The 21472-nt window shown below is 50.9% G+C and overlaps 1 protein-coding gene across 3 annotated transcripts in view; it reads right to left on the bottom strand.

Moving 5' to 3' along the window:
• The window catches only part of ZRANB3 (zinc finger RANBP2-type containing 3), an 881708-nt gene that overhangs the window by 277532 nt on the left and 582704 nt on the right, over positions 1 to 21472 (bottom strand). For all 3 annotated transcript variants that reach the window (XM_086957301.1, XM_086957303.1, XM_086957302.1), the window contains one exon: positions 7502 to 7621. In XM_086957301.1, coding sequence (XP_086813427.1) covers positions 7502 to 7621 — 120 coding nt within the window. The remainder of the gene's footprint in view (positions 1 to 7501; positions 7622 to 21472) is intronic.

Raw genomic sequence — 21472 nt, 5'->3', positions numbered from 1 at the left:
TCCTTACCTTAGAATAGATACCCCAGCAATACCAACCCCGTGGTGGGTCTGCGAACCAATAATCACACCAGAAAGTCCTGGAGGACGGATCGGCCAAAGAAGCCATCCCTCCGGACTTGGCTGTCCAGGCAGTAGTGTCTTGCGAACGTATGCAGCGAGGCCCACGTAGCTGCCTGACAAATGTCCTGCAAGGGGACTCCCCGGCCCAGGGCAGTAGTAGTCACCGTGGCCCAAGTGGAATGGGCCCTCAGCCCAAAAGGGGGTTTCCTTTTTATGCCTTGATACACAACACGATCCACTGAGAGATGGTCCGTTTGTGCACCGCCCGTCCCTTCTTAGCACCCTCGTAACCAACAAAGAGTTGGTCATCCACCCGGAATTGGCGTGTGTGATCCAAGTAGAATGAGAGCGCAAGTTTTGGGTCCAGACGGTGGAGCCTCTCTTCCTCTTTCGAGGGATGCGGAGGTGGAAAGAAGGTCGGCAAGGTGATGGACTGCCCGATGTGGAAGGCTATGACTACCTTGGGCAGGAAAGAGGGTCTTGTCCGCAACACAACCTTGTCCGGATGGACAGAAAGGAATGGAAGTTTGGAAGAAAGAGCCTGGAGCTCATTCACTCTCCTGGCGGAGGTGATGGCAACCAGGAAAGCAGTCTTCAGAGTAAGAAGGCGGAGAGGACAGTTATGAAATGGCTCAAAGGGAGCGCACATCAGGTAAGTTAGTACAAGGTTCAAGTCCAACTGGGGCATCACGAATGGAACAGGAGGGAACATGTGTTACTCTCTGCAGGTACTCTGCTGTATGTTGTTGACGTATTTCTTGTCCGGTCACATATTAAAGCGCCGGGACACTCCTTTGGAGTAGCTGCGCTATATAAGACCAAAAATGAAAATGATGATGATGATGTGTGTGATGCCCTTCAAAAACCTATTTACAATGGGGGACTTGAACAAAGAATGTTGATCAGGTGGCCTTAAGGAGGCGGAAAGGGCAGAATGGTATCCCTTGAGAGTGCCCCGGTCAGAGCCCTGCTGGGCAAGAGAAAGATGGGGCAGAGAGTGGATCCACAGCCTTTGCTGTGCACCATGCCACAAATTTGTTCCACCTGCAGGCGTATACCGATTTTGTGGAGGAACGCCTGGCTGCCAGAATGACATTACAGACTTCAGGAGGCAAATCAAATGGCCTCAACTGCCGCCGCTCAATCTCCAAGCTTGTAGGTGGAGACTGGACAGGTTCGGGTGGAGGACCGTCCCCTGTTGCTGCGACAGAAGGTCCTCCTGAAGAGGCAGATAAATCGGGGGATCGACAGACATGCTGAGTAGCTCTGGATACCAATATCGTCGTGCCCAGTCCGGAACCACAAGGACAACCTGGGCCCGGTCGCGCCTGATCTTCTTCAGCACTCTGGGCAGAAGTGGTACAGGCGGAAAGGCGTACAAAAGACCGCAACTCCACTCGTGAGGAAAAGCGTATCCGACCGAGTGCCGCCTTGGAAATTCCAACGCGCAGAACTGATGACATTGTGCGTTCTCTTCTGTGGCGAATAGATCTAACCAAGGCTCTCCCCACTGCTGAAAGAGGCCTTGCGCCACCTCCGAGTTCAGACGCCATTTGTGATCCATCATGCACCGACGGCTGAGTTCGTCCGCCCTGGCGTTCAGAGAACCTGCCAGGTGTTGAACCACCAGGGTCACGCCCTGATGTTCTAGCCATTTCCAGAGGCGCAGAGCCTCCTTGCATAGGGTCCACGACCCCACCCGCCCTGTTTGTTGCAGTACCACATGGCGGTGATGTTGTCCGTGAACACCTGCACTACACTCCCCCGGACAGAGGGGAGGAATGCCTTCAGTGCAAGCCGGATCGCCTGCAGCTCCAGAAGGTTGATTTGGAGCTGGGACTCCGCCGGAGACCAGAGGCCTCTCCTCTCCACCTCTCCCATGTGGCCCACAAGCCCTGGAGGGACGCGTCCGTCACGACTACGTGCTCCGGTTGGGGAAGGGAGAGGGATCTGCCGCTGACCCAATCGTGGTCCGTGAGCCACCACTGCAACTGTCTTGCAGTGCCCTCCGAGATCAAGACATGGTCGGACAAGTTGCCCTGATGCTGGGCCCACTGAAACTTCAGGTCCCACTGCAGAGCCCGCAGCCGCCACCTGGGGTGATGCACCAGAAGGATGCAGGAGGCCATCAGCCGCAGAAGCCGCAGCATCAACCTGACCGAGAGTCGGGATAAAGGCTGAAAGATCGAAATCAGAGCCTGAATATCCCGAACCCGCTGTTCGGGAGGATAAACCCGAAACTGCGCCGAGTGTAGAACCGCTCCGATGAAGAGGAGCTTCTGAGAGGGACACAGGTGTGACTTCGGCACATTGATGGAGAACCCCAGCAGCTGCAGGAGGTAGGCCGTAGCCTGGAGATGGCTGACGACTGTCTGGGGCGAGCCCGCCTTCAACAACCAGTCGTCGAGGTAGGGGAAGACTGAAACCCCTAACCTGTGCAGATGAGCTGCGGCCACCGCCATCACTTTTGTGTACACCCGTGGGGCGCTGGTAAGGCCGAAGGGGAGCACGGTAAACTGAAAGTGCTCGTGGCCTACTGTGAACCCCAGGTAACGCCGGTGGGCCGGCAGGACGGGGATGTGAAAATAAGCGTCCTGCAAGTCCAACGCTACCATCCAGTCCACAGGGTCTAGAGCAGCTAAGACCTGAGCCAATGTCAGCATCTTGAACTTCTCCTTCCGGAGGAAGCTGTTGACGTTCCGTAGGTCCAAGATAGGGCGTAGGCCCCCTTGCCCTTCTTAGGTACCAGAAAGTAGTGGGAGTAACAACCACACCCTACTTCTGGCCCAGGAACGCGCGTGATGGCCCCCTTGGCCAAGAGGGCCGTAACTTTCTCCTGTAGAAGTGTCAAGTGATCCCCCGACAGGCAGTGGCACTGCGGTGGCATGGCTGGAGGGGACGCCTCGAAGGGGAGGGAGTAGCCTCTTTGGACGATTTGCAGCACCCACCTGTCCGATGTGACAGTGTGCCAGTGGTGGTGGTGATGGCGGACCCTGCCCCCTACTGGCGTCACATGGGCCTGAAAGCACGGACTAGGAGGGTTTTGAGGCGGATGCTGCAGGGGTAGGTGTGGACTGGCCTCGGCGTTGATCCCGACCACCGCCACAGCGGTTTGCACGTCCGCCACCGTGCTGGATGGTAGTCTGCGGCACGTGGCTGGCAGGACGTGTGGGGGCGCCCCTACCTTGGCCACGAAAGGGACGAAAGGCAGCCGTTTGCTGGCACGGGGCCGAGAGGCCCAAGGACTTGGCGGTAGCCCTGGAGTCCTTAAAGCGCTCAAGCGCATGGTCTGCCTTGTCGCCAAAGAGGCGACGACCATCGAACGGCATGTCCATAAGTGTGTTTTGGATATCGGCCGAGAAATTGGCGGACCTCAACCAGGCGTGACGACGAATCGCCACCGTCGTTACCATCGCTCTGCCTAGAGAGTCGGTAGTGCCCAGCCCACACCGGATGGAATACCGTGCCGCATCTCGGCCCTCCACAAGGGCCTGGCCGAGGTTAGCCCGTACCTCCAACGGGCATTCTGGCAGTACGGCCGCGACCGTGTCCCACCGAGAGTGGGTGTAGCGGCCCAAGAGGCATGCGGTATTAACTGACCGCAATCCCAAACTCAGGGAGGAGAATACCTTCTTCCCGTAATTCTCGTACCTCTTGGATTCCCGGTCGGGTGAGCCGACGGGAATGCGGTCTGGGAATTGGAGGCCTGGATCAGCAGGCTCTCAGGGGTGGGGTGGGGTGGGTAGACAGAAAGCAAGGGTCACCCGGAGCCGGGCGGTGGCGTCTGGCCACGTTCCTATCCACAGGCTGCCCTGTGGCGGGCCTGGACCAAGTGCCCAAAAGAACGTCTGACAAGGCCTCATTAAACGGCAGCGGAGGCTCGGCCGAGCTTGGCTGCAGTTTAAGGACCTCAGTGAGGAGGTTAGTCCTCACGGCCGCGATGGGGAGCTCAAGGCTGAGGGCCTTGGCCGCCCTCATCAGCACCACGCTATAAGCAGCCCCCTCCTCCGTAGCCACGCTAGGAGGGGAGACAAAACCAGTGTCAGGAGAAGTGTCCAGACCACTGGCCTCCCCAAGTTCTCCTGTCCAGTCCGCAGAAGACTGACACTCACGTGCTAGAGGGTCCTCAGACCCCTCCAATCCTCCTCATCACCCACTGCCTGGTACTCCAGCTCAAAAGATGGGGCCGAGTCATAGAAATAAAAATCTCCCAGCAGTGTCGAGATCCGCGCCGCACCGGCGCCGGACCCGAATCGAGGGTAGGACCAGGGACGACGTCGTCCTGGGATGGCACCGGGGGCGACACCCGTGGGGCCCCGACGCCAGCGAGGTCGTGAGGTCGACCGGTGGCGACCCGGATCCGGAACCGGACCCAGTGGGGCCCTGCGGCATCGGGCCCGAAGTCGCCGACGGCGCCGGGGCCGAAGAACCCGACGGCACCGGAGCCAAAGCACCCGGCCCGCGTGGGCACCCAGTCGGAGGCGCTTGGCCCGAAGGCGTCGCAGAACCAGACGGAAGAGCGAGCGACCTCATGGCCATGAGGAAGTCTGCAATCTCCCCCGGCGTCGCGTCCTGCCCAGGGACCAGGCGGTTGTGGAGCAGGCCGCGACACCTGCGGCTCCAGCGGAGCCGTGTGGGTGGTGTCGCCCGAACCCCCGGCCGCGTCACGCGAGCATCAGGGGGAGTCAGAAGAGCGATGGTGCCTCTTCGACTTCTTGTGGCTCTCACCTGAGGACTTCGAGCCCGAAGACCGATGACGACTCCCGGAATTGTGGTGGCTCCGGCCCCGCAACCGGTCCCTCGACCTCCTTTCGGACAGGGACCTCGAGCGGCGTGGGGCAGACTGCCGAAGCTCGAGTCCCTTACGGGACCGCTCCTGTCTAGCCTTAGACGTCAGGGCCCGGCAGTCGGAGCAGGACTTGTCTTCGTGGTCCAAACCCAAACAGTGCAGGCACCGGCGATGGGGGTTGGTAACCGACATCAGTCGGTTGCAGTCGGCGCATGGCTTGAACCCGGTCATCCTTACCGGCACCGTCAGAGTCGATAGACTTCAAAAAATTGATCAAAAAGGATCTCAAAAGTTTAGTCAAAAAGTGACTTGGGTACAGCTTTCTCCAGATCTGCGCTAGCTGGCGCGTAAAAAAGAAGAACTGACGTCAGCATGCGAAGGCGGCGTCTAAGTTCTCCGACAACGTCATCACGGCACCCACGACGCAGACGATGGGCTACGGAGCCGCGGACGACGCCTACCGACGTGCATTGGTACTGCTATGCAAAAAAATTCCGGATCCAGTCTGACGCCTGGTGATATTCTAAGGTAAGGAATCTATCACTAACGTGTCTCTTTCAGATGTTGGATGTAGAAAGTTCTATGAAACTAGTTAGTTTGAGGCCAGGTCAAGGGAGGGGGTTTAGGTTACAGGAGAAGAGAGTTCTTTTCCATCATCACACATTTGTTAACACCTTGTCAGGAAGAACGTACAATTGACCCCTATGGTGGGATGCACATACTCCGGCGTTACAATGTTGCCAATTCCATAGATCCCATTTTCAGCCAGACTGGTACAAGTAAAGCCACCTCCGTTTTACCTACAAAAAACACTCAGCAGCCCAAATCCTGTATGAGCATGAAACAGTTATGTTATGTGTTTATCTAGGTTCCTGATCGATACTGTGACCTTATGCCCCTATTCGGCTATAAATCCATTTATTCCCTATATTGGCATAACCGTTCAAGTGCGATTTTCAGAAATGTCATCTCTGGCCTCACACGAACAGAGCCACATTCCAGCATAGCTCTCTGCCACTTCCTTTGCGACCAATTAGTGCAATGACAGGGCAGGAACCACTATCTGATATTCCTAGATTAACACTCCGAGTTCTTCAACAAGATAAAAACTCAGCAAACCTGGAAATCCCCGCTTGCTGTGTTTTGATTAGTAATGGAACTCTAATGAGCAACTGATAACTATCACTTCCTAGTGACATCTTTAATTGACGAGCAAACTTGCGTCAAACCCAGCACCTGTCAGGTATAAATATTACCAACGTTGCCTTAAGCAATGGCTCGTTGCTCGTTGCCTGTTGTTAGCTGTCTGCACGACCCCGTGTTGGTGACTCTAGCACCCTGTCGCTGCAGCCTGCTGTCCCTTGGTGGTGAAGCTGCCGATACCATTATCGCTGCTAAAGCGCGAACGATGGTGCAGTACGCTTAGGAGCTGAACAGCCGTCCCTCTGCGAAGACATCCAGCAGATTCCAGCTGCCCGCGGACGCTGTCCCCCCTCCTTCCTCGACGCGCTGAAGAAGAGCCGCTGCCTTTCTCGTGCAGAGAAATCCGGCTCCGGCGTTTCCGGTCTACCCTTGCGGGTGACTGGGATATCGAGAGTGACCCCTGAAGGAGATACCAATCCTCCATCATTCTATTCAGAGGTATGGTGTTGACTAAACCCTTAGACGAGAATTCTTGAAACAAACATGGCAAAACCAACTTAACTTAAAGCTACTTCCTTACTCCCCCTTCCACGTGTTAGGCTTAGGTCAGGCACACTGGGGTAGGCTTAGTTAGAAGCACCAGTTGAGTATGTTAGCCTAATGTATATATGACTGTATATATGTTTTATTACTTTTAAACCATTGTATGGCTAAGAAACCATATCAACGCTTTTAGTTCTATTTCGCAATCCTTATCTTACTGTACGTACTTTTTATCATAACAAGTCTTGCAATTGTGGCAATACATTTCTCTTGTACGAGAAGAAAGACTGTTCAATAAATGTTAACCCTTTATTGACAAACGCCCGTCTCTCTATTCTCTACATCTCGTGAAAGTACACTGCACTAAACTGACTGAGTGAAATACATGTCTATTGTTTCACACGACCCTAGAGATTGACTCTTGATCTGAGGAGCAAAGTTGTCATGTTGCACGGTTGTTGGAAAGCTGAATCCCTTCTTGTCTGTGCCAGGGAAGCTGATCACTTCCTATGCAGAGAAGAAAGTTTCCAGTGACCTCTGAGCTAGTTGGTAACACAACCCAATTAAGTTTAGCATAGTCAGTGGAGGCCTGGAATATCTGCAGTTCCACGTCGATACTACTGTTTATGTTATTCCAATGCGCAGGGCCTAGTGGGAAACTAGGAACTACACTACACCACCATACCAATGAGCCATCAGACTCCTCAGAACAATCAGTCAAACCTCCACTGTCACACGCAGCCAGAAAGACAATCTCGGTTTTTAACCGATGCACAAATGGAAAGCAGGATGTCAGCCAAGCATTTCTCTCATTTTCACAAGATATACATTTAGTTTAGTAAAAATATCTTTGTGACTACCCACACAATCAAAAGGCTCAATAGAATCAATTAAAATTTCTATGTCACGATTATTTCTCAAAATCACAATGACCCATACAGTTAGTCAGCACCCGGTATGTGTTACCTGGCCCGCAGCCTGAATGCTCAGAATTGCCACACGTACATCTGGATCACTCTGAAACTGATGCACAAGGTGAATTCTTTCTGCTGAAGGCACACTTCCATCAATTCTAATATAGCGAGCCTGTGGGATTCAGCAAAACAAAGATTCATGTCAATCTTAAAATACATTCAAATAAACAATTTGTGCTGGCACGGATCTGCCACATTGTTAATGACTTTCATCAGCTGCTCAGCCCACGACCAACTGTCACTCTGCCTCCCAACATTTTGAGGCATCATCAGACTCCAACATTCTAATGAGAGGGCACAGGCACTGGCTGAGCAGGGCTGATAACACACCTTACAATATATATGCAGGATACTACACATTTGTACTCTGGTTTCTACTATTCCTAACAAATGATGTGAAAGGGAGCTTGCCAAGATGGTCTTTCTTTGAACAGGCTCTTTGTCATGTTTGCCTAGTTAGTCAGTCCTCACTACACTACGATCAGTGAAGTTCACATGGATTTTGTAAAGCTGGTTCTTTACCTGTAGTTGGGGAGATGCATAGAGATCAGCTTACTTTTGTTGTCATATAGCCTCAAGGTAAAACATACCATCCATTCAGTACTTGTATTACTAAGATTGAGGGTGCACAGAGAAGAATGCATAAAAGAATGTGCTGAACCTTTTCAACCATCCCTGGACCAGAAATAAGCATCCTGGGACCGGTTTCGGGGTTCACCACTCATCAGCTAGGCTAGCTTGAATCCATGATGATGGACTGAGTGCTGAAACTTTTTAACCACTCACCCAGGCAAAGATCTAGGTTTAATCCATCATTCTTTTGATCACTATGCCACCCAAAAGTATACAAAGGTTTAGTAGGAGTAAGTTTTTAGGCCTTCTTCTGCAAAATTCTGTAAGTCCAAACTATGAACCAATGAAAGGACACATATCCCCAGCGTTTGTGATTTTCTTTAAGAATCTATCCCCTAATTTATGCATTGTTATCAATAATGATTTTGCACAGATTCTCCATTATTGTGCTATTTAACGCAATAGGTTAGCAAAACCTTTTTCAAGTCTCAATTTTATGAACATTTTATTATGAGAGCAAACTATCACCAATCTAGATAATCATGTATTGGCATATAACCAGGGAACAAGACTCCTTCTGGCAAGGCAAACAAAGCTTTTTAATGTCGCGGCAGAGAGAGTAGCTAGCTATCTTCACACAGGTAAACAGCTGGTCTAAATTTGCTTCTGCACATCGAGCCACTTATATAGCAACATGAACAATGTTTCTTACAAAAAGACACATAATAAGTAACTTAGCAGTTACATATTTGTTACAGAAAACATTGTGTCACCTTATGACTGTTCTCGTCACATTCTTCATTATAGTTCTAACAATGCTTGACAAACCACAAATGTACTTCTCTTGAGTGAATGTATATTTGTATGCGTGTTTTATTGCTCGGCTCCCAAGACCTCTTATCAGATTCTGTGTACCCGTGGCAAATTCAATCTCCTGATCCCAATCTTCAATCATGCTTTAAATTTACTAGGACAACAGAATACATGCATGTGTACTAAGACCATAAATTCAACCAACCCTACAAACAAAGGTTTCCTTTAACTAAGACCTTGCAGGTTAGGCACTCTATTTTCTAGTGAACTCTTCACATCTCTTGCATCAGCACAGGATTTTAGTCCTGCACTTCTCTTGCACCATATATAATTGTATATTGTTTTCTATCGATGTCTTCTGTCGCGTAATTTCTTCGAGTTCAAATTAATCTCCAACATCTTTGACACCTCTACCATTCTGATTTAGCTTGATGACATTTAAAATTGAACTGGTCTGCATTACCAGGTAACATAGGATTAGTCAATAGGATTAGTCCCAGAAAGAGCCCAACAGATTTTAAGCTGAAAACAATTGAGCTAACTTTCAGGTGAAGCTTTGTAGCAGAATAACAGGTTATCCACAGAAAATAACATAATGGTAAAAACAATTCTAAAGTAGCTGAATCTTTTTGTATAACACGTTTCGTATATTTGGTGCACAAATGTCGTGGGTAATCACATTTGGACTATAAAATACATATTCCAACTCAGTCTTATTGCAAAAAAAACAACAACAAAAAACAGGCCTGAAGAGGTATAGGTTAGCTTTCATTTCTCAGGATTGGGTTAAAATCATAATAAATAAACATTTCAGGTGATGTAAAACCACAATCAATAGCGCTCTGAATATATTCATCATGAAGGTGCGAGAAGTTGGCTGATAGCTAAAAAATCTTCTAATAAGGTTAATGCGATAGTATTCAGCCAACAGTTAACATATATGTAGGAACTCCTATTTTTCCAATGCTCATGATACCATAGAGATGAAATTAAAGGAGCCTCTGAAATATCATTCAGCAAGACTTCAGTTTCCTTTATAAATAATGTAAGAATCAAATGGCCCTCTAAAATTAAGTTACACAGGTGCATTTCTCTTCAAGTTCTAGTACATCGACTAACATTTTAACTAGTGCACAAATATTGAATTATTGTTCCCATTTATCAGAAGACAACCTTTACAAACAGGCCCTAACTGTAGATAATTTCAAGTTGCAGATTTTTGCAATTCCTCTTTGCAGAGATGAGAGGTCCCATGACAGTTGACACCATAACCTTTGCTTTGTAGCTAATTAAAAAAAGAAATCCATGAAAGACCAAAGTTTTTTGTAAGTTTAAAATTAATCTGGTAGCTAAAAATCTTTACAAACAATATACAAAAGGAGATGGCTGAGGTTGTGAATATTCCAATGTAACAATAAAAGTTGATCTTTGTTCAGAATGGGTTCAGACTCATGCTTCATCTCAAACTTGGATCAAATATCAAAATGATTCCCCTTACTTCACAAACAGTCTATCATAATCAAACTCATATTTCCCTAAAGAAATGCTGTTTCCTCAAACCCTTTAGCAATCTGATCTTTCGAAAGTCCTTGGGATGTAGACCTCGGTGCTTCAAATAAGCTAAAACTCTCAAAGCTAACTGGTGATGGGCCACATTTAGCAATTTCTTCTAATTTTCTTGTACCTTTTGTACTAATATCTGGGAGAAGATTGCCACTTCAGTTATCTCTGTTTAGTTCGTTTTTATGAATACTGCACAAGTCTGCAGCTAGTATTTATGAGAAATTGGGTCGTCAGCTGGCTGGTGTGAGAGCCCCAGTCAAGCAATAGCCACAATCGTTTGCAGGGTGAACCGTAAAAAAGTCACTAAATTAACCTGTGCTTAATCCTGTATATCTTGGCAAATAAAGCAATCATTCTTAACTCAGAGGCAACGTGTAAAGTATTTAAGCTGCACACAAACAGTAATAAATTGAAAACACAACACAAGGAACATGCCATACCAACTCAGAAAACTAAAGTACATTTTAATAAATTGGCTCCAAAATGACAAAAATCCAATAAATAGAACGGGGGTTATGAATTTTGGACGTTTTCGTAAAAACTAGCATCTAAAAAAATCAAAGCAACAACTGCAGACATCTAGTTGAAAGGTTGGGTCAAAGTAGAAAAATATGGAATGGGCCCGGTCAGTGTTTACCTTTGGACTTAAAAGAAATTTGGACAAAAATATTCAGAGAAGGTAAATTTCACCGGGGCAAGGCTTCAAGCGGTGCCCGGAGAGGGAGCTTCGTCGTCAGGTGTCTTAGGGTCAGAGCCGCGGTAAAAATTTCTACATTTGTACTTAGTCTCTTTTTTGGAAGTTGAGAATCTCCAGCGGGACGAGGCAGAAGGCTGTAGCTCAAGACCCTTCCAGAGGCTTGGATATCCCTTTGGTTGAACAGGATTTGCTGCTGCAGAGTAGAACTTAGTGGGAGAAGCTGAAAACTCAATACGAATTGCAATACACAGAGGCCGGATAGGCGAGCAGGTTGGTTCTGGTCTTTTCCTGGTTCTCAAAGCAGTTTTTGCCCCAAATTCTTTTTTTCAAGTAATCAGTTTGGAATTATGGGTATCTGGGCACCTTTAGCACCACAACCAAGAGTCCAAGACTGGTGGGGCCCATTTGGGAGTTCAGGCATCACTCAGGCTGGTTCCAGGTGCGGGTTCAAGATGTTGGGAGTCTTTTGTGTCCCTGTGGCTCTGAAAAGGAGGCCAGCAAACTAGCCCTGGGAGTCACTCTGGTAGTCCTTGTGTTATTATAGTTCGAAATCCTTTAAAAAACAGAAGACAAGAGGCGTTTGGCAAAACAGGAACACAATTGTTATATGTCCTTCTTTCATAAAAAACACGACTGGTTATAAATGTTTCCAGCATACCATATATGGTGAGGAATGTTGGAGGCATAAATTAGTTGTCTAATGGTTGCTAGCATGATTGCTGGAATGCGAGCTTGGGTGAACACCATGTCCGTCTGCTCTCCAATTAGGCTGCTTAGCATACTCTTAATGTCTCCTATCACTAGGTTGATACCTGTGGTGTTTTTCTCAAAGCATGTAATCTATTTTCCTGCCCCATTCAGCAAAGACTGTAACTTTGTTTTTTACCCCTCTTTATCCATCTGGGCCTGTGGCACTTGTAAATCCCCGCCGGAAACTTCGGCAATAGCGAGCATACTCTCATTCCTGGTGATCTACGGGTCTCTCCTCAACGTAGCATTCCTAGGGTTTCCTACTTCATGCCTGGTGCAATCCTCCGCTACTGCCATGTCCTCATGAAAAGACCGTGCTGTCCTTCGTTGTTTACTTTTGCATGCCCAAGGCAAACACAAGGAAGATACGAACTGGCTTTTCAAATATTTACTAAAACAATCGTAGTTTTTATAAAAAGCGTGTGCTGCAAGTATTCATCAGAAAAAGCAAATCATTGTACCAGCAGTACAAGAATGGTGAACAAGAAACAGTTCAACCATTATAACATTACTATACGATTATACTAACATACTCCTACCTTACACTACCAATACTATCAAGAGCATAGTGGGAGTAACCTCTGCCAGATCCCCTGCAATAGTCTAACCCTACCCCACCCCCCACAACCCTCCCCAATACCTGTAATGCATCAGGAAGCTGGCCTGTGTAGAACAGGTTGTCCCTTGCATGATAGAGGTCAGAGTCAGAAGGACTGCATCTCAGCCACAGTGCGTCGCATTCCTGGACAATGAAATGCAGAGTCTGTTTATATAATAAAAGCACTATTCCAATGTGACTGTCATAGGTGCGATGGTGTGTCTGAGCCTTAGAGCGGTCTCCAACCAGACAACCAAATTCAAGGGCATCACGTTCCATGTACCTAGCCTTGAAAATAGTGTACAGGCAACATGATAATAAGGCTTACTAAGAAATAATCTGCATAAAGATTAGCTTCTAAGTACAGTACTGCATAAGTGTAAAACATGTAAAACGTCACCATTAGAAAAAGATGTCAAGTTAAAACGTGAAGCTAAAATGGAGACTTGAAAACGAGCCTTGTTGTGTCTCACAGCAGTACATTATTGTGTTGACTAACTGCTGAGTCCTGAGCTCTTACCCCCCCAAAATTACCTTCTTGCGAAGCCTCATACTGCTTGCCCTCGCTACCCTGAGGGTCAAGTGTGGAAAGTGAGTACCTGGCTCTGTTTACAGAGCAATAGTAGGATGCACCCCAGGACACCGATGGCAAACAACGGCAACACACGTGGTTGTGCCCAATCACCACAGTTTGCCCTGTGGCCACAGAACACGGTCTGACACTAACAATCAAACAAGATTTGGTAAGAGATCTGGACCTCTCAAATTCAGTCTGGAGCTGAGAAGCTTGACTAATTAGCAAATATATAAGCACAAGGTTCTTTTGGGGTCGGGTGTATGTCAATGTGCAACTATGAATACATATTAGCTCAAGTAAAGAATCCAGACATTGCAAGTCTCACCCAGCTGGTAAAGCCAAATCTTGAGGGTGCTTCTCCAAGGGAAACTCTTTCAGGCTAGTGACGTGTATATATGCTGCACACATTGGTTTAGGCTATGTATGTTAGGAATAGGCACAAACTAGAGTACATTAACAGTATACAAAGTGTGTCCCTGTCAATCAATCAATCAAGTTGTATTTGTATCCCCTAGTGGGTATTCAGGCACTGAGCTGCAGGTATCAGCCGAAGAGCCAGGTCTTGCGTCCCTTCCTGAAGCGGTTCAACAAGGGTGCAGTGCGGAGGTGGAGGGAGATGGTGTTCCAGGCTTTAGTGGCAAGGTGGGAGAAGGAGCATCCTCCGGAGAGACAGACACATGGTGTCTGAGCGAAGGCGAGGTTTTCAGAGCAGATGTTTCTGGTCACCCTCACTAGATTGTTGAAAACATCTTTCCTTTGTCCCCTTGAGTTTGCAGATTTCTCTGTTTCTTGGATTGAAGACAGCTGGTACGTTCGGGTGGGTGGTTTAAGAATTTCAAGGTACCGAACAGCACTCTGGCACTTTGCTTGCTTTACTCTGGTCTAAAGCTTCAAACACTGGTTTCCTGAACAGAAAAAGAAGTTACTTACCGTCTGCAAAGATCTTTCTGTTAGAGACTCTATTATACTACAGATTCCTCACCTTTAAATATTCCCCCAAGCGTAAGACTAGATCTAGAAATGCACAACCAGCACCGCTGTGCACTGATAGGTGGTATCATGCATCTCCTCCCCTTGCTCACTTTCTGTGAAGAGTTTATGTCCAGCATTGGTGGTCATTATTTGAGTTTCCTGAAGCTATGGCAGAAAATTCCTGCAATAGTTCTCCAATAACATGGCTAAGCACTTCTGGCAAAAATACAATACTGGCCAGGCTGCCATGTCATGGATGCCTGGTCACAATTTTTTGTTTTTCAGAAAGAAACCCCCAACGCAGAGTTAATTTTCTGCAAAACAAAAAGCAATGCCCTCATACCAGGCTTCCCTTATTTTATTTTCTGAACAGGAACAACAAGGCTGGAAGCACCAGCCTTAAGAGAATGAATCTTAAACGCTATTAAGCTGGCAGTCCTATAGCAGCAGGTGGACCACCAGCAAAGGTTTTCCAAACGTAGTACCAGCTGAGGTTCTACAACAGGAAACCAAACAAGTCCTCTACTTCTGATTGAGACATGAAAACCACTAGAATGTTATAAGTACATTGTAGGAGAGTAGGATCTGCTTACTATGGTTACCCCCACTTTTTGCTGTGTTTCACTGATTTATCGACTTTAGTCTGGCTGGGGCCCTGCTAACCAGGACCCCAGCATAGCTGCTTCCTCTCTAAATTGATTGCATGTACATTAGGTACACTCCAGATTGGTTACTGGGTTACCCTTGTGAGTCCCTAGTATATGGTACCTTAGGTACCAAGGGCATAGGTATCCCAGAGGCCTACCAGGGGCTGAAGCATGTATTATGCCACCCCTGAGAAGCCTTCCAAAATGGTACCACAGGTCTGCTACTGCAGCCTGGGTAAGATGGTACTTGTAGCACAAGTTACTACTTGTGTAACGATATATCTGTAAGAGACATTAGTTAGTGATAGATTCCGTACCTTAGAATAACCTCAGGCGTCAGACTGGATCTGGAAAGTTTTGCGTAGCAGTACCCTTGCGCGTCGGTAGGCGTCGTCTGCGGCTCCGCGTCCGTCGTCGGGGGCGCCGTGATGACGTCGTCGGAGTACTTAGACGCCGCCTCCGCGTGCTGACGTCAGTTCTTAGCCACAGCTTTTCCGCGCCAGAAGCGCAGAGCCATGACAAAAAAACGACACTGGTGCCAAGAAACTAGGGCCCTGAAAGGGGATGACCTTAACCCTAGATATCGGTTCGCAGAACGGGGAGGATGGGTGGGTTGGTAAGGAATCTATCACTAACTAATGTCTCTTACAGATATATCGTTACACAAGTAGTAACTTGTGCATCTGAAAGAGACACGTTAGTGATAGATTCCTTACCTTAGAATAGATACCCCAGCAATACCATCCCCGTGGTGGTGGGTCTGCGAATCAATACTTACACCAGAAAGTCCTGGAGAACGGAGCGGCCAAAGTAGCCGTCCCTCCGGACTTGACTGTCCCGACAGTAGTGCCTAGCAAACGTGTGCAACGAGGCCCACGTAGCTGCCTGGCAAATGTCCTGCAAGGGCACACCTCGGCCCAAGGCAGTTGTAGTGGCCGTGGCTCGAGTGGAATGAGCCCGCAGCACAACAGGTGGTTCCTTCTTAGCCAAGGAGTAACACGCCTGAATGCACATGATAATCCATCGAGAGATGGTCCTCTTGTGCACCGCTTTCCCTTTCTTAGCGCCCGCGTACCCAACAAAGAGTTGATCATCCACCCGGAACTGGCGTGTGCGATCCAGATAGAACGAGAGCGCACGTTTTGGGTCCAGACGGTGGAGCCTCTCCTCCTCTCTCGAGGGGTGCGGAGGCGGAAAGAAGGTGGGCAATGTGATGGACTGCCCAATGTGGAAGGCCGTGACCACCTTTGTAAAGAAGGAGGGCCTAGTCCTCAAAACAACCTTGTCCGGATGGACTGACAGGAAAGGAGGCTTACAAGAGAGGGCCTGGAGCTCACTCACTCTCCTGGCAGAGGTGATGGCTACCAGGAAGGCAGTCTTCAAAGAAAGAAGGCGAAGTGGACAGTTACGAAGTGGCTCAAAGGGAGCGCACATCAGAAAGGTTAGAACCAGGTTCAAGTCCCACTGAGGCATCACAAAAGGAACAGGAGGAAAGGTATGAGTGATGCCTTTCAGAAATCTGTTAACAATAGGGGACTTGAACAAAGAAGGCTGGTCAGGCAGCCTCAGAAAGGCTGAAAGAGCCGAAAGATAGCCCTTGATAGTGCCCAGAGCAGAGCCCTGCTGGGCAAGAGAAAGAAGGAAGAGAAGAACCTCAGAGAGGGGGGCATTGAGGGGATCCACAGCCTTTGCTGTGCTCCATGCCACAAATCTGTTCCACCTGCAGGCATATACCGTTTTTGTGGAGGGACGCCTGGCTGCCAGAATGATGTTGCAAACTTCAGGAGGCAAGTCAAATGGCCTCAACTGTCGCCGCTCAATCTCCAAGCATGGAGGTGGAGACTGGACAGGTTCGGGTGGAGGACCGTCCCCTGCTGCTGCGACAGAAGGTCCTCCTGAAGAGTCAGACGAATCGGGGGATCGACTGACGTGCTGAGTAGCTCGGGATACCAGTACCTTCGAGCCCAGTCCGGAGCCACAAGGATGACTTGTGCCCGGTCGCGCTTGATCTTCTTCAGCACTCTGGGCAGAAGAGGTATAGGCGGAAAGGTGTACAACAGACCGCAGCTCCACTCGCGACGAAAAGCGTCTCCGAGCGAGTGCCGCCTTGGAAATTCCAACGCGCAGAACTGAAGACATTGCGCGTTCTCTTCGGTGGCGAATAGATCTAACCAAGGCTCTCCCCATCGCAGAAAGAGGCCTTGCGCCACGTCCGAGTTCAGACGCCATTTGTGATCCATCGAGCACCGACGGCTGAGTTCGTCACATTGATGGAAAATCCCAGCTGGTGCAGGAGATCCGCCGTAGTCTGGAGGTGGCTGACGACTGCCTGGAGCGAGCCCGCCTTCAACAACCAGTCGTCTAGGTAGGGGAAGACTGAGACCCCTAACCTGCGCAGATGAGCCGCGACCACCGCCATCACTTTCGTGAACACCCGTGGGGCGCTGGTAAGGCCGAAGGGGAGCACGGTAAACTGAAAGTGCTCGAGGCCTACCGTGAACCGCAGGTAACGCCGGTGGGCCGGCAGGACGGGGATGTGGAAATACGCGTCCTGCAAGTCCAACGCTACCATCCAGTCTCCCGGGTCTAGGGCAGCCAAGACCTGAGCCAGTGTCAGCATTTTGAACTTCTCCTTCCGGAGGAAGCCGTTGACGTTCCTCAGATCCAAGATAGGGCGTAGGCCCCCTTTGCCCTTCTTGGGTACCAGGAAGTAGTGGGAGTAGCAACCACGTCCTACTTCTGGCCCAGGAACGCGCTCGATGGCCCCCTTGGCCAAGAGGGCCGAAACTTCCTCCTGCAGGAGCCACAAGTGATCCCCCGATACGCGGTGGTGTTGCGGTAGCATGGCTTGAGGGGTCGTCTCGAAGGGGAGGGAGTAGCCCCTTCGGACGATCTGCAGCACCCACCTGTCCGAAGTGACAGTGCGCCAGTGAGAGTGGTGATGGCGAACCCTGCCTCCCACTGGCGTCACATGGGCCGAAAAGCACGGACTAGGAGGGTTTAGAGGCGGATGCTGCGGGGGCAGGTGTGGACTGGCTCCGCTTGTTTCCCCGACCGCCTCCACGGCGGGTTCCACGGCCGCCGCCGCGCTGGACGACAGTTTGCGGCGAGTGGCTGGCGGCACGTGCGGGGACGCCCCTTCCTTGGCCACGAAAGGAGCGAAAGGCGCCCATTTGCTGGCGCGGGGCCGAGAGGCCCAAGGACTTGGCCGTAGCCCTGGAGTCCTTAAAGCGCTCAAGCGCGTGGTCTGCCTTGTCGCCAAAGAGGCGACGGCCATCGAACGGCATGTCCATGAGTGTATTCTGGACATCAGCCGAGAAGTTGGCGGATCTCAGCCAGGCGTGGCGTCGTATCGCCACCGTCGTAGCCATCGCTCTGCCCAGCAAGTCAGTAGTATCCAGTCCGCACCTGATTGAATACTTCGCTGCGTCCCTGCCCTCCACTAGGGCTTGGCCGAGTTTGGCCCGTACCTCCAACGGACACTCTGGCAGCAATTCCGCCACCGTTTCCCATATAGAATGGGTGTAACGGCCCAAGAGGCATGCGGTGTTGGAAGACCGCAGTCCCAAGCTAAGGGACGAGAACACCTTTTTGCCAAAGGCTTCGTACCTCTTGGATTCCCGATCGGGGGGAGCCGTCGGGAAGGCGGTCTGGGAGTTAGAGGCCTGGATAACCAGACTCTCGGGGGTGGGGTGGGTGGACAGGAAACATGGGTCGCCCGGGGCCGGGCGGTGGCGTCTGGCCACGTTCCGATCTACAGGCGAACCTGTAGCGGGCCTGGACCAAGTGCCCAAAAGAACGTCCGTCAAGGCCTCATTAAACGGCAGCAGAGGCTCCATGGAGCATGACTGCGGCTTAAGGACCTCAGTGAGGAGGTTAGTCCTCACGGCCGCGACGGGGAGCTCAAGGCCCAATGCCTTAGCAGCCCTCATCAACACCACACCGTATGTTGCGCCCTCCTCCGAAGCCACGGTAGGAGGAGAGACGAATCCAGTGTCTGGAAAGGTGTCCAGGCCACTGGCTTCCCCAAGGTCTCCTGTCCAGTCCATGTTTGACTGACATTCCCTCGTCAGAGGGTCCTCAGACCCCTCCCAATCCTCCTCTTCCCCCATCTCCTGAGACTCAGGGTCATAAGTGAATGAGGACGGTTCATAGGGATGGAAAGCCCCGAACGGCGTCGAGATCGGCGCCGACAGGCGTCGTCCCGACGTCGGAACCGATTGAGAGGAGGCGTCGGGGACGGCGTCGGCCGTGTGGGGACACCACACGGACCGACCCCGGGGGGGTCGTAAGGTCCACCGGGGACGATCCAGCGCCCGACGAGGGCCGAACGGTGCCCTGCGGCGTCGGGCCCGAAGGCACCGACGACGCCGGGACCGCTGTACCCTGCGGCGCCGAGCCCGAGGGCAGCGGCGGCATTGGGATCGTGGGGCCCTGCGGCGCCGGAGCCGAAGGCGCCAGCGGCGTCGAGGCCGTAGCACCCGACGGCGTCGGGGTCGTAGCCCCCGACCCACTAGGGCCCCCAGACGGGTTCACTGGGCCCGAAGGCGCAGCGGAACCCGTCGGAGGAGAAAGGGACCTCATGGCCATGAGGAAGCGCTCTATCTCCTCCGGCGTCGCGTTCAGCCCAGAGACCGGGGAGTATGGAGCCGAACGCGGCGCCCGCAACTCACGAGGAGCCGCGTGGGCGGTGTCACCCGAACCCCCGGCCGCGCCGCGCGAGCGTCGGGGGGAGTCAGAAGAGCGATGATGTCTCTTCGACTTCTTATGCTTCTTACCTGATGACTTGGACCCGGAGGAGTGGCGCCGACTCCCGGAGCTGTGACGGCTCCGCCCCCGCGACCTGTCCCTCGACCTCCCGTGGGACCGGGACCGGGACCTCACACGGCGCGGGGCCGACTGGCGGATCTCGAGTCGCCTGCGGGACCGCTCCCGCCTGGCCTTCCTCGAGAGGGCCCGACAGTCGGAGCAGGCCTCGTCGTCATGGTCGACGCCCAAACACATCAGGCACAAGCGGTGGGGATCCGTGACCGACATGGTACGATCGCACTCGTCGCAATGCTTGAAGCCGGGCATCCCTAACGGCACCGTCGGAGTCGTAAATACTTCGAAATAGATCAAAAAGATCAAAAAGTTTAGTCAAAAAATGACTAGGGAACTGCTCTTTCCAGATCTGCACTGGCTGGCGCGGAAAAAAGAAGATCTGACGTCAGCACGCGGAGGCGGCGTCTAAGTACTCCGACGATGTCATCAAGGCGCCCACGACGCTGACGACGGACGCGGAGCAGCAGACGACGCCTACCGACGCGCAAGGGTACTGCTACGCAAAACTTTCCGGATCCAGTCTGACGCCTGGGGTTATTCTAAGGTAAGGAATCTATCACGAACGTGTCTCTTTCAGATCCCCTTACTTAGATATAGTATACCTATATCTACCTATATATACAGAAACATAGAAACCTAGAAGTCACTCCTATGGCAGGCCTTGAAAATCCTGAAAGCAGAGTGCTTGATTTTGTGTGAGAGGGTGCCCAACCATGAGCTGAGCCGCTCTGCAGCTTTCGGAATCCCTTCTTTATCGCTGTTCTGTGATACAGCCATACCATATCCTCTTAATTGCATTATAACCTCGCGGTTAATGCCAACTTTGGAATGGCTGCATCAAAACATGTCGTGTTTGGTGTCAAACACTTTGGAATACTACCCCCCGTCAGTTCAGTCGGCGGGGGTAGCATTCCACCCTTCTAGAGGGAGAAGACATGTACACACTGGTCTAACCTGTAAAAGTTAAACAGAGCCCCAGCATCACAAAATGGATGCTGCTGCCACAGACACGCGTCTGACCTCCTGCTGCTGGACAAAACTCCGGCAGGGGAGGCCTGGACAATAGGTTTCCTACCCAGGAAGGTGGTACCACCCACAAGACAGGCTTTAGTGTATTGGGGCAAGGTGGGTGCATGTGCATTCAGTGAATGCTTTCCATTCACTGCCTGGGGCACACAAGGTGTCCCTGTGTATACTCCAGTTCAAACCAGTTGATGGGGCACTCAGCCCCAGCTCTGGCGTGAAACTGGACAAAGGGGAAGGAGTGTAACCACTCCCTCCCCAGGTCCTCCCATAGGTGGGACCTTAGAGTTAGTCCATCCCCTAAACCTAGTATACGTATAGGAACCCAGTCCCTAGGATTCCAGATTACCCTGGACAAAACTCTGCAACATATATCCTGGAACTTTGAAATTCTACTTCGACTAGAAGACGGAAGGATCTCCCTTGGGGTCAAGGAGTGACCCCCCTGGTCGAACAGGCACCAAAGAAGCATCTTGCCGGTCTGCATTTTCGAGGCTCCCGCCGCATCCCGAAGAATCTGCGACACAGGACACGGAATTCCAGACATTTCCGAGGCCGACACAAATTCTCAGCAGAGCTGAGAACTGTAGCCATCACGAGAGACGTGGGACCAGAACCCCTGGACATCCAGCACATTTGCTAGTGCATCGACTTCCTGAACTTTCCAGAAGTTTTGCATTGGGCTACTTGTAGTCCAATCCCTGACCACCTTTTGCACCGAAGCTTGTGGGCCTATACTCCACGTGTGTTCCGTGGGCCCGCTTCCTGTATTTCTGCTTGAGGCCCCTTCGCGTTCCCTGGTCTGTCGACTGGTGGGTCCCCATGAAGGAATCTGTTTTGTTTCTTGGGCTTCCCTGGTTGCTCCAGACGTGCCCTGACTCCCCTCCAAAGTCCCTCACCCCTTGCTGATCTGCTCCGAAGCCAGT

This window comes from Lissotriton vulgaris, chromosome 2_1 (genome assembly GCF_964263255.1).
Source record: "Lissotriton vulgaris chromosome 2_1, aLisVul1.2, whole genome shotgun sequence".
NCBI classification, from domain to species: Eukaryota; Metazoa; Chordata; class Amphibia; order Caudata; family Salamandridae; genus Lissotriton; species Lissotriton vulgaris.
The sequence above is the reverse complement of the archived record's forward strand: the minus strand, read 5'-3'. Positions and strand labels throughout refer to the sequence as shown.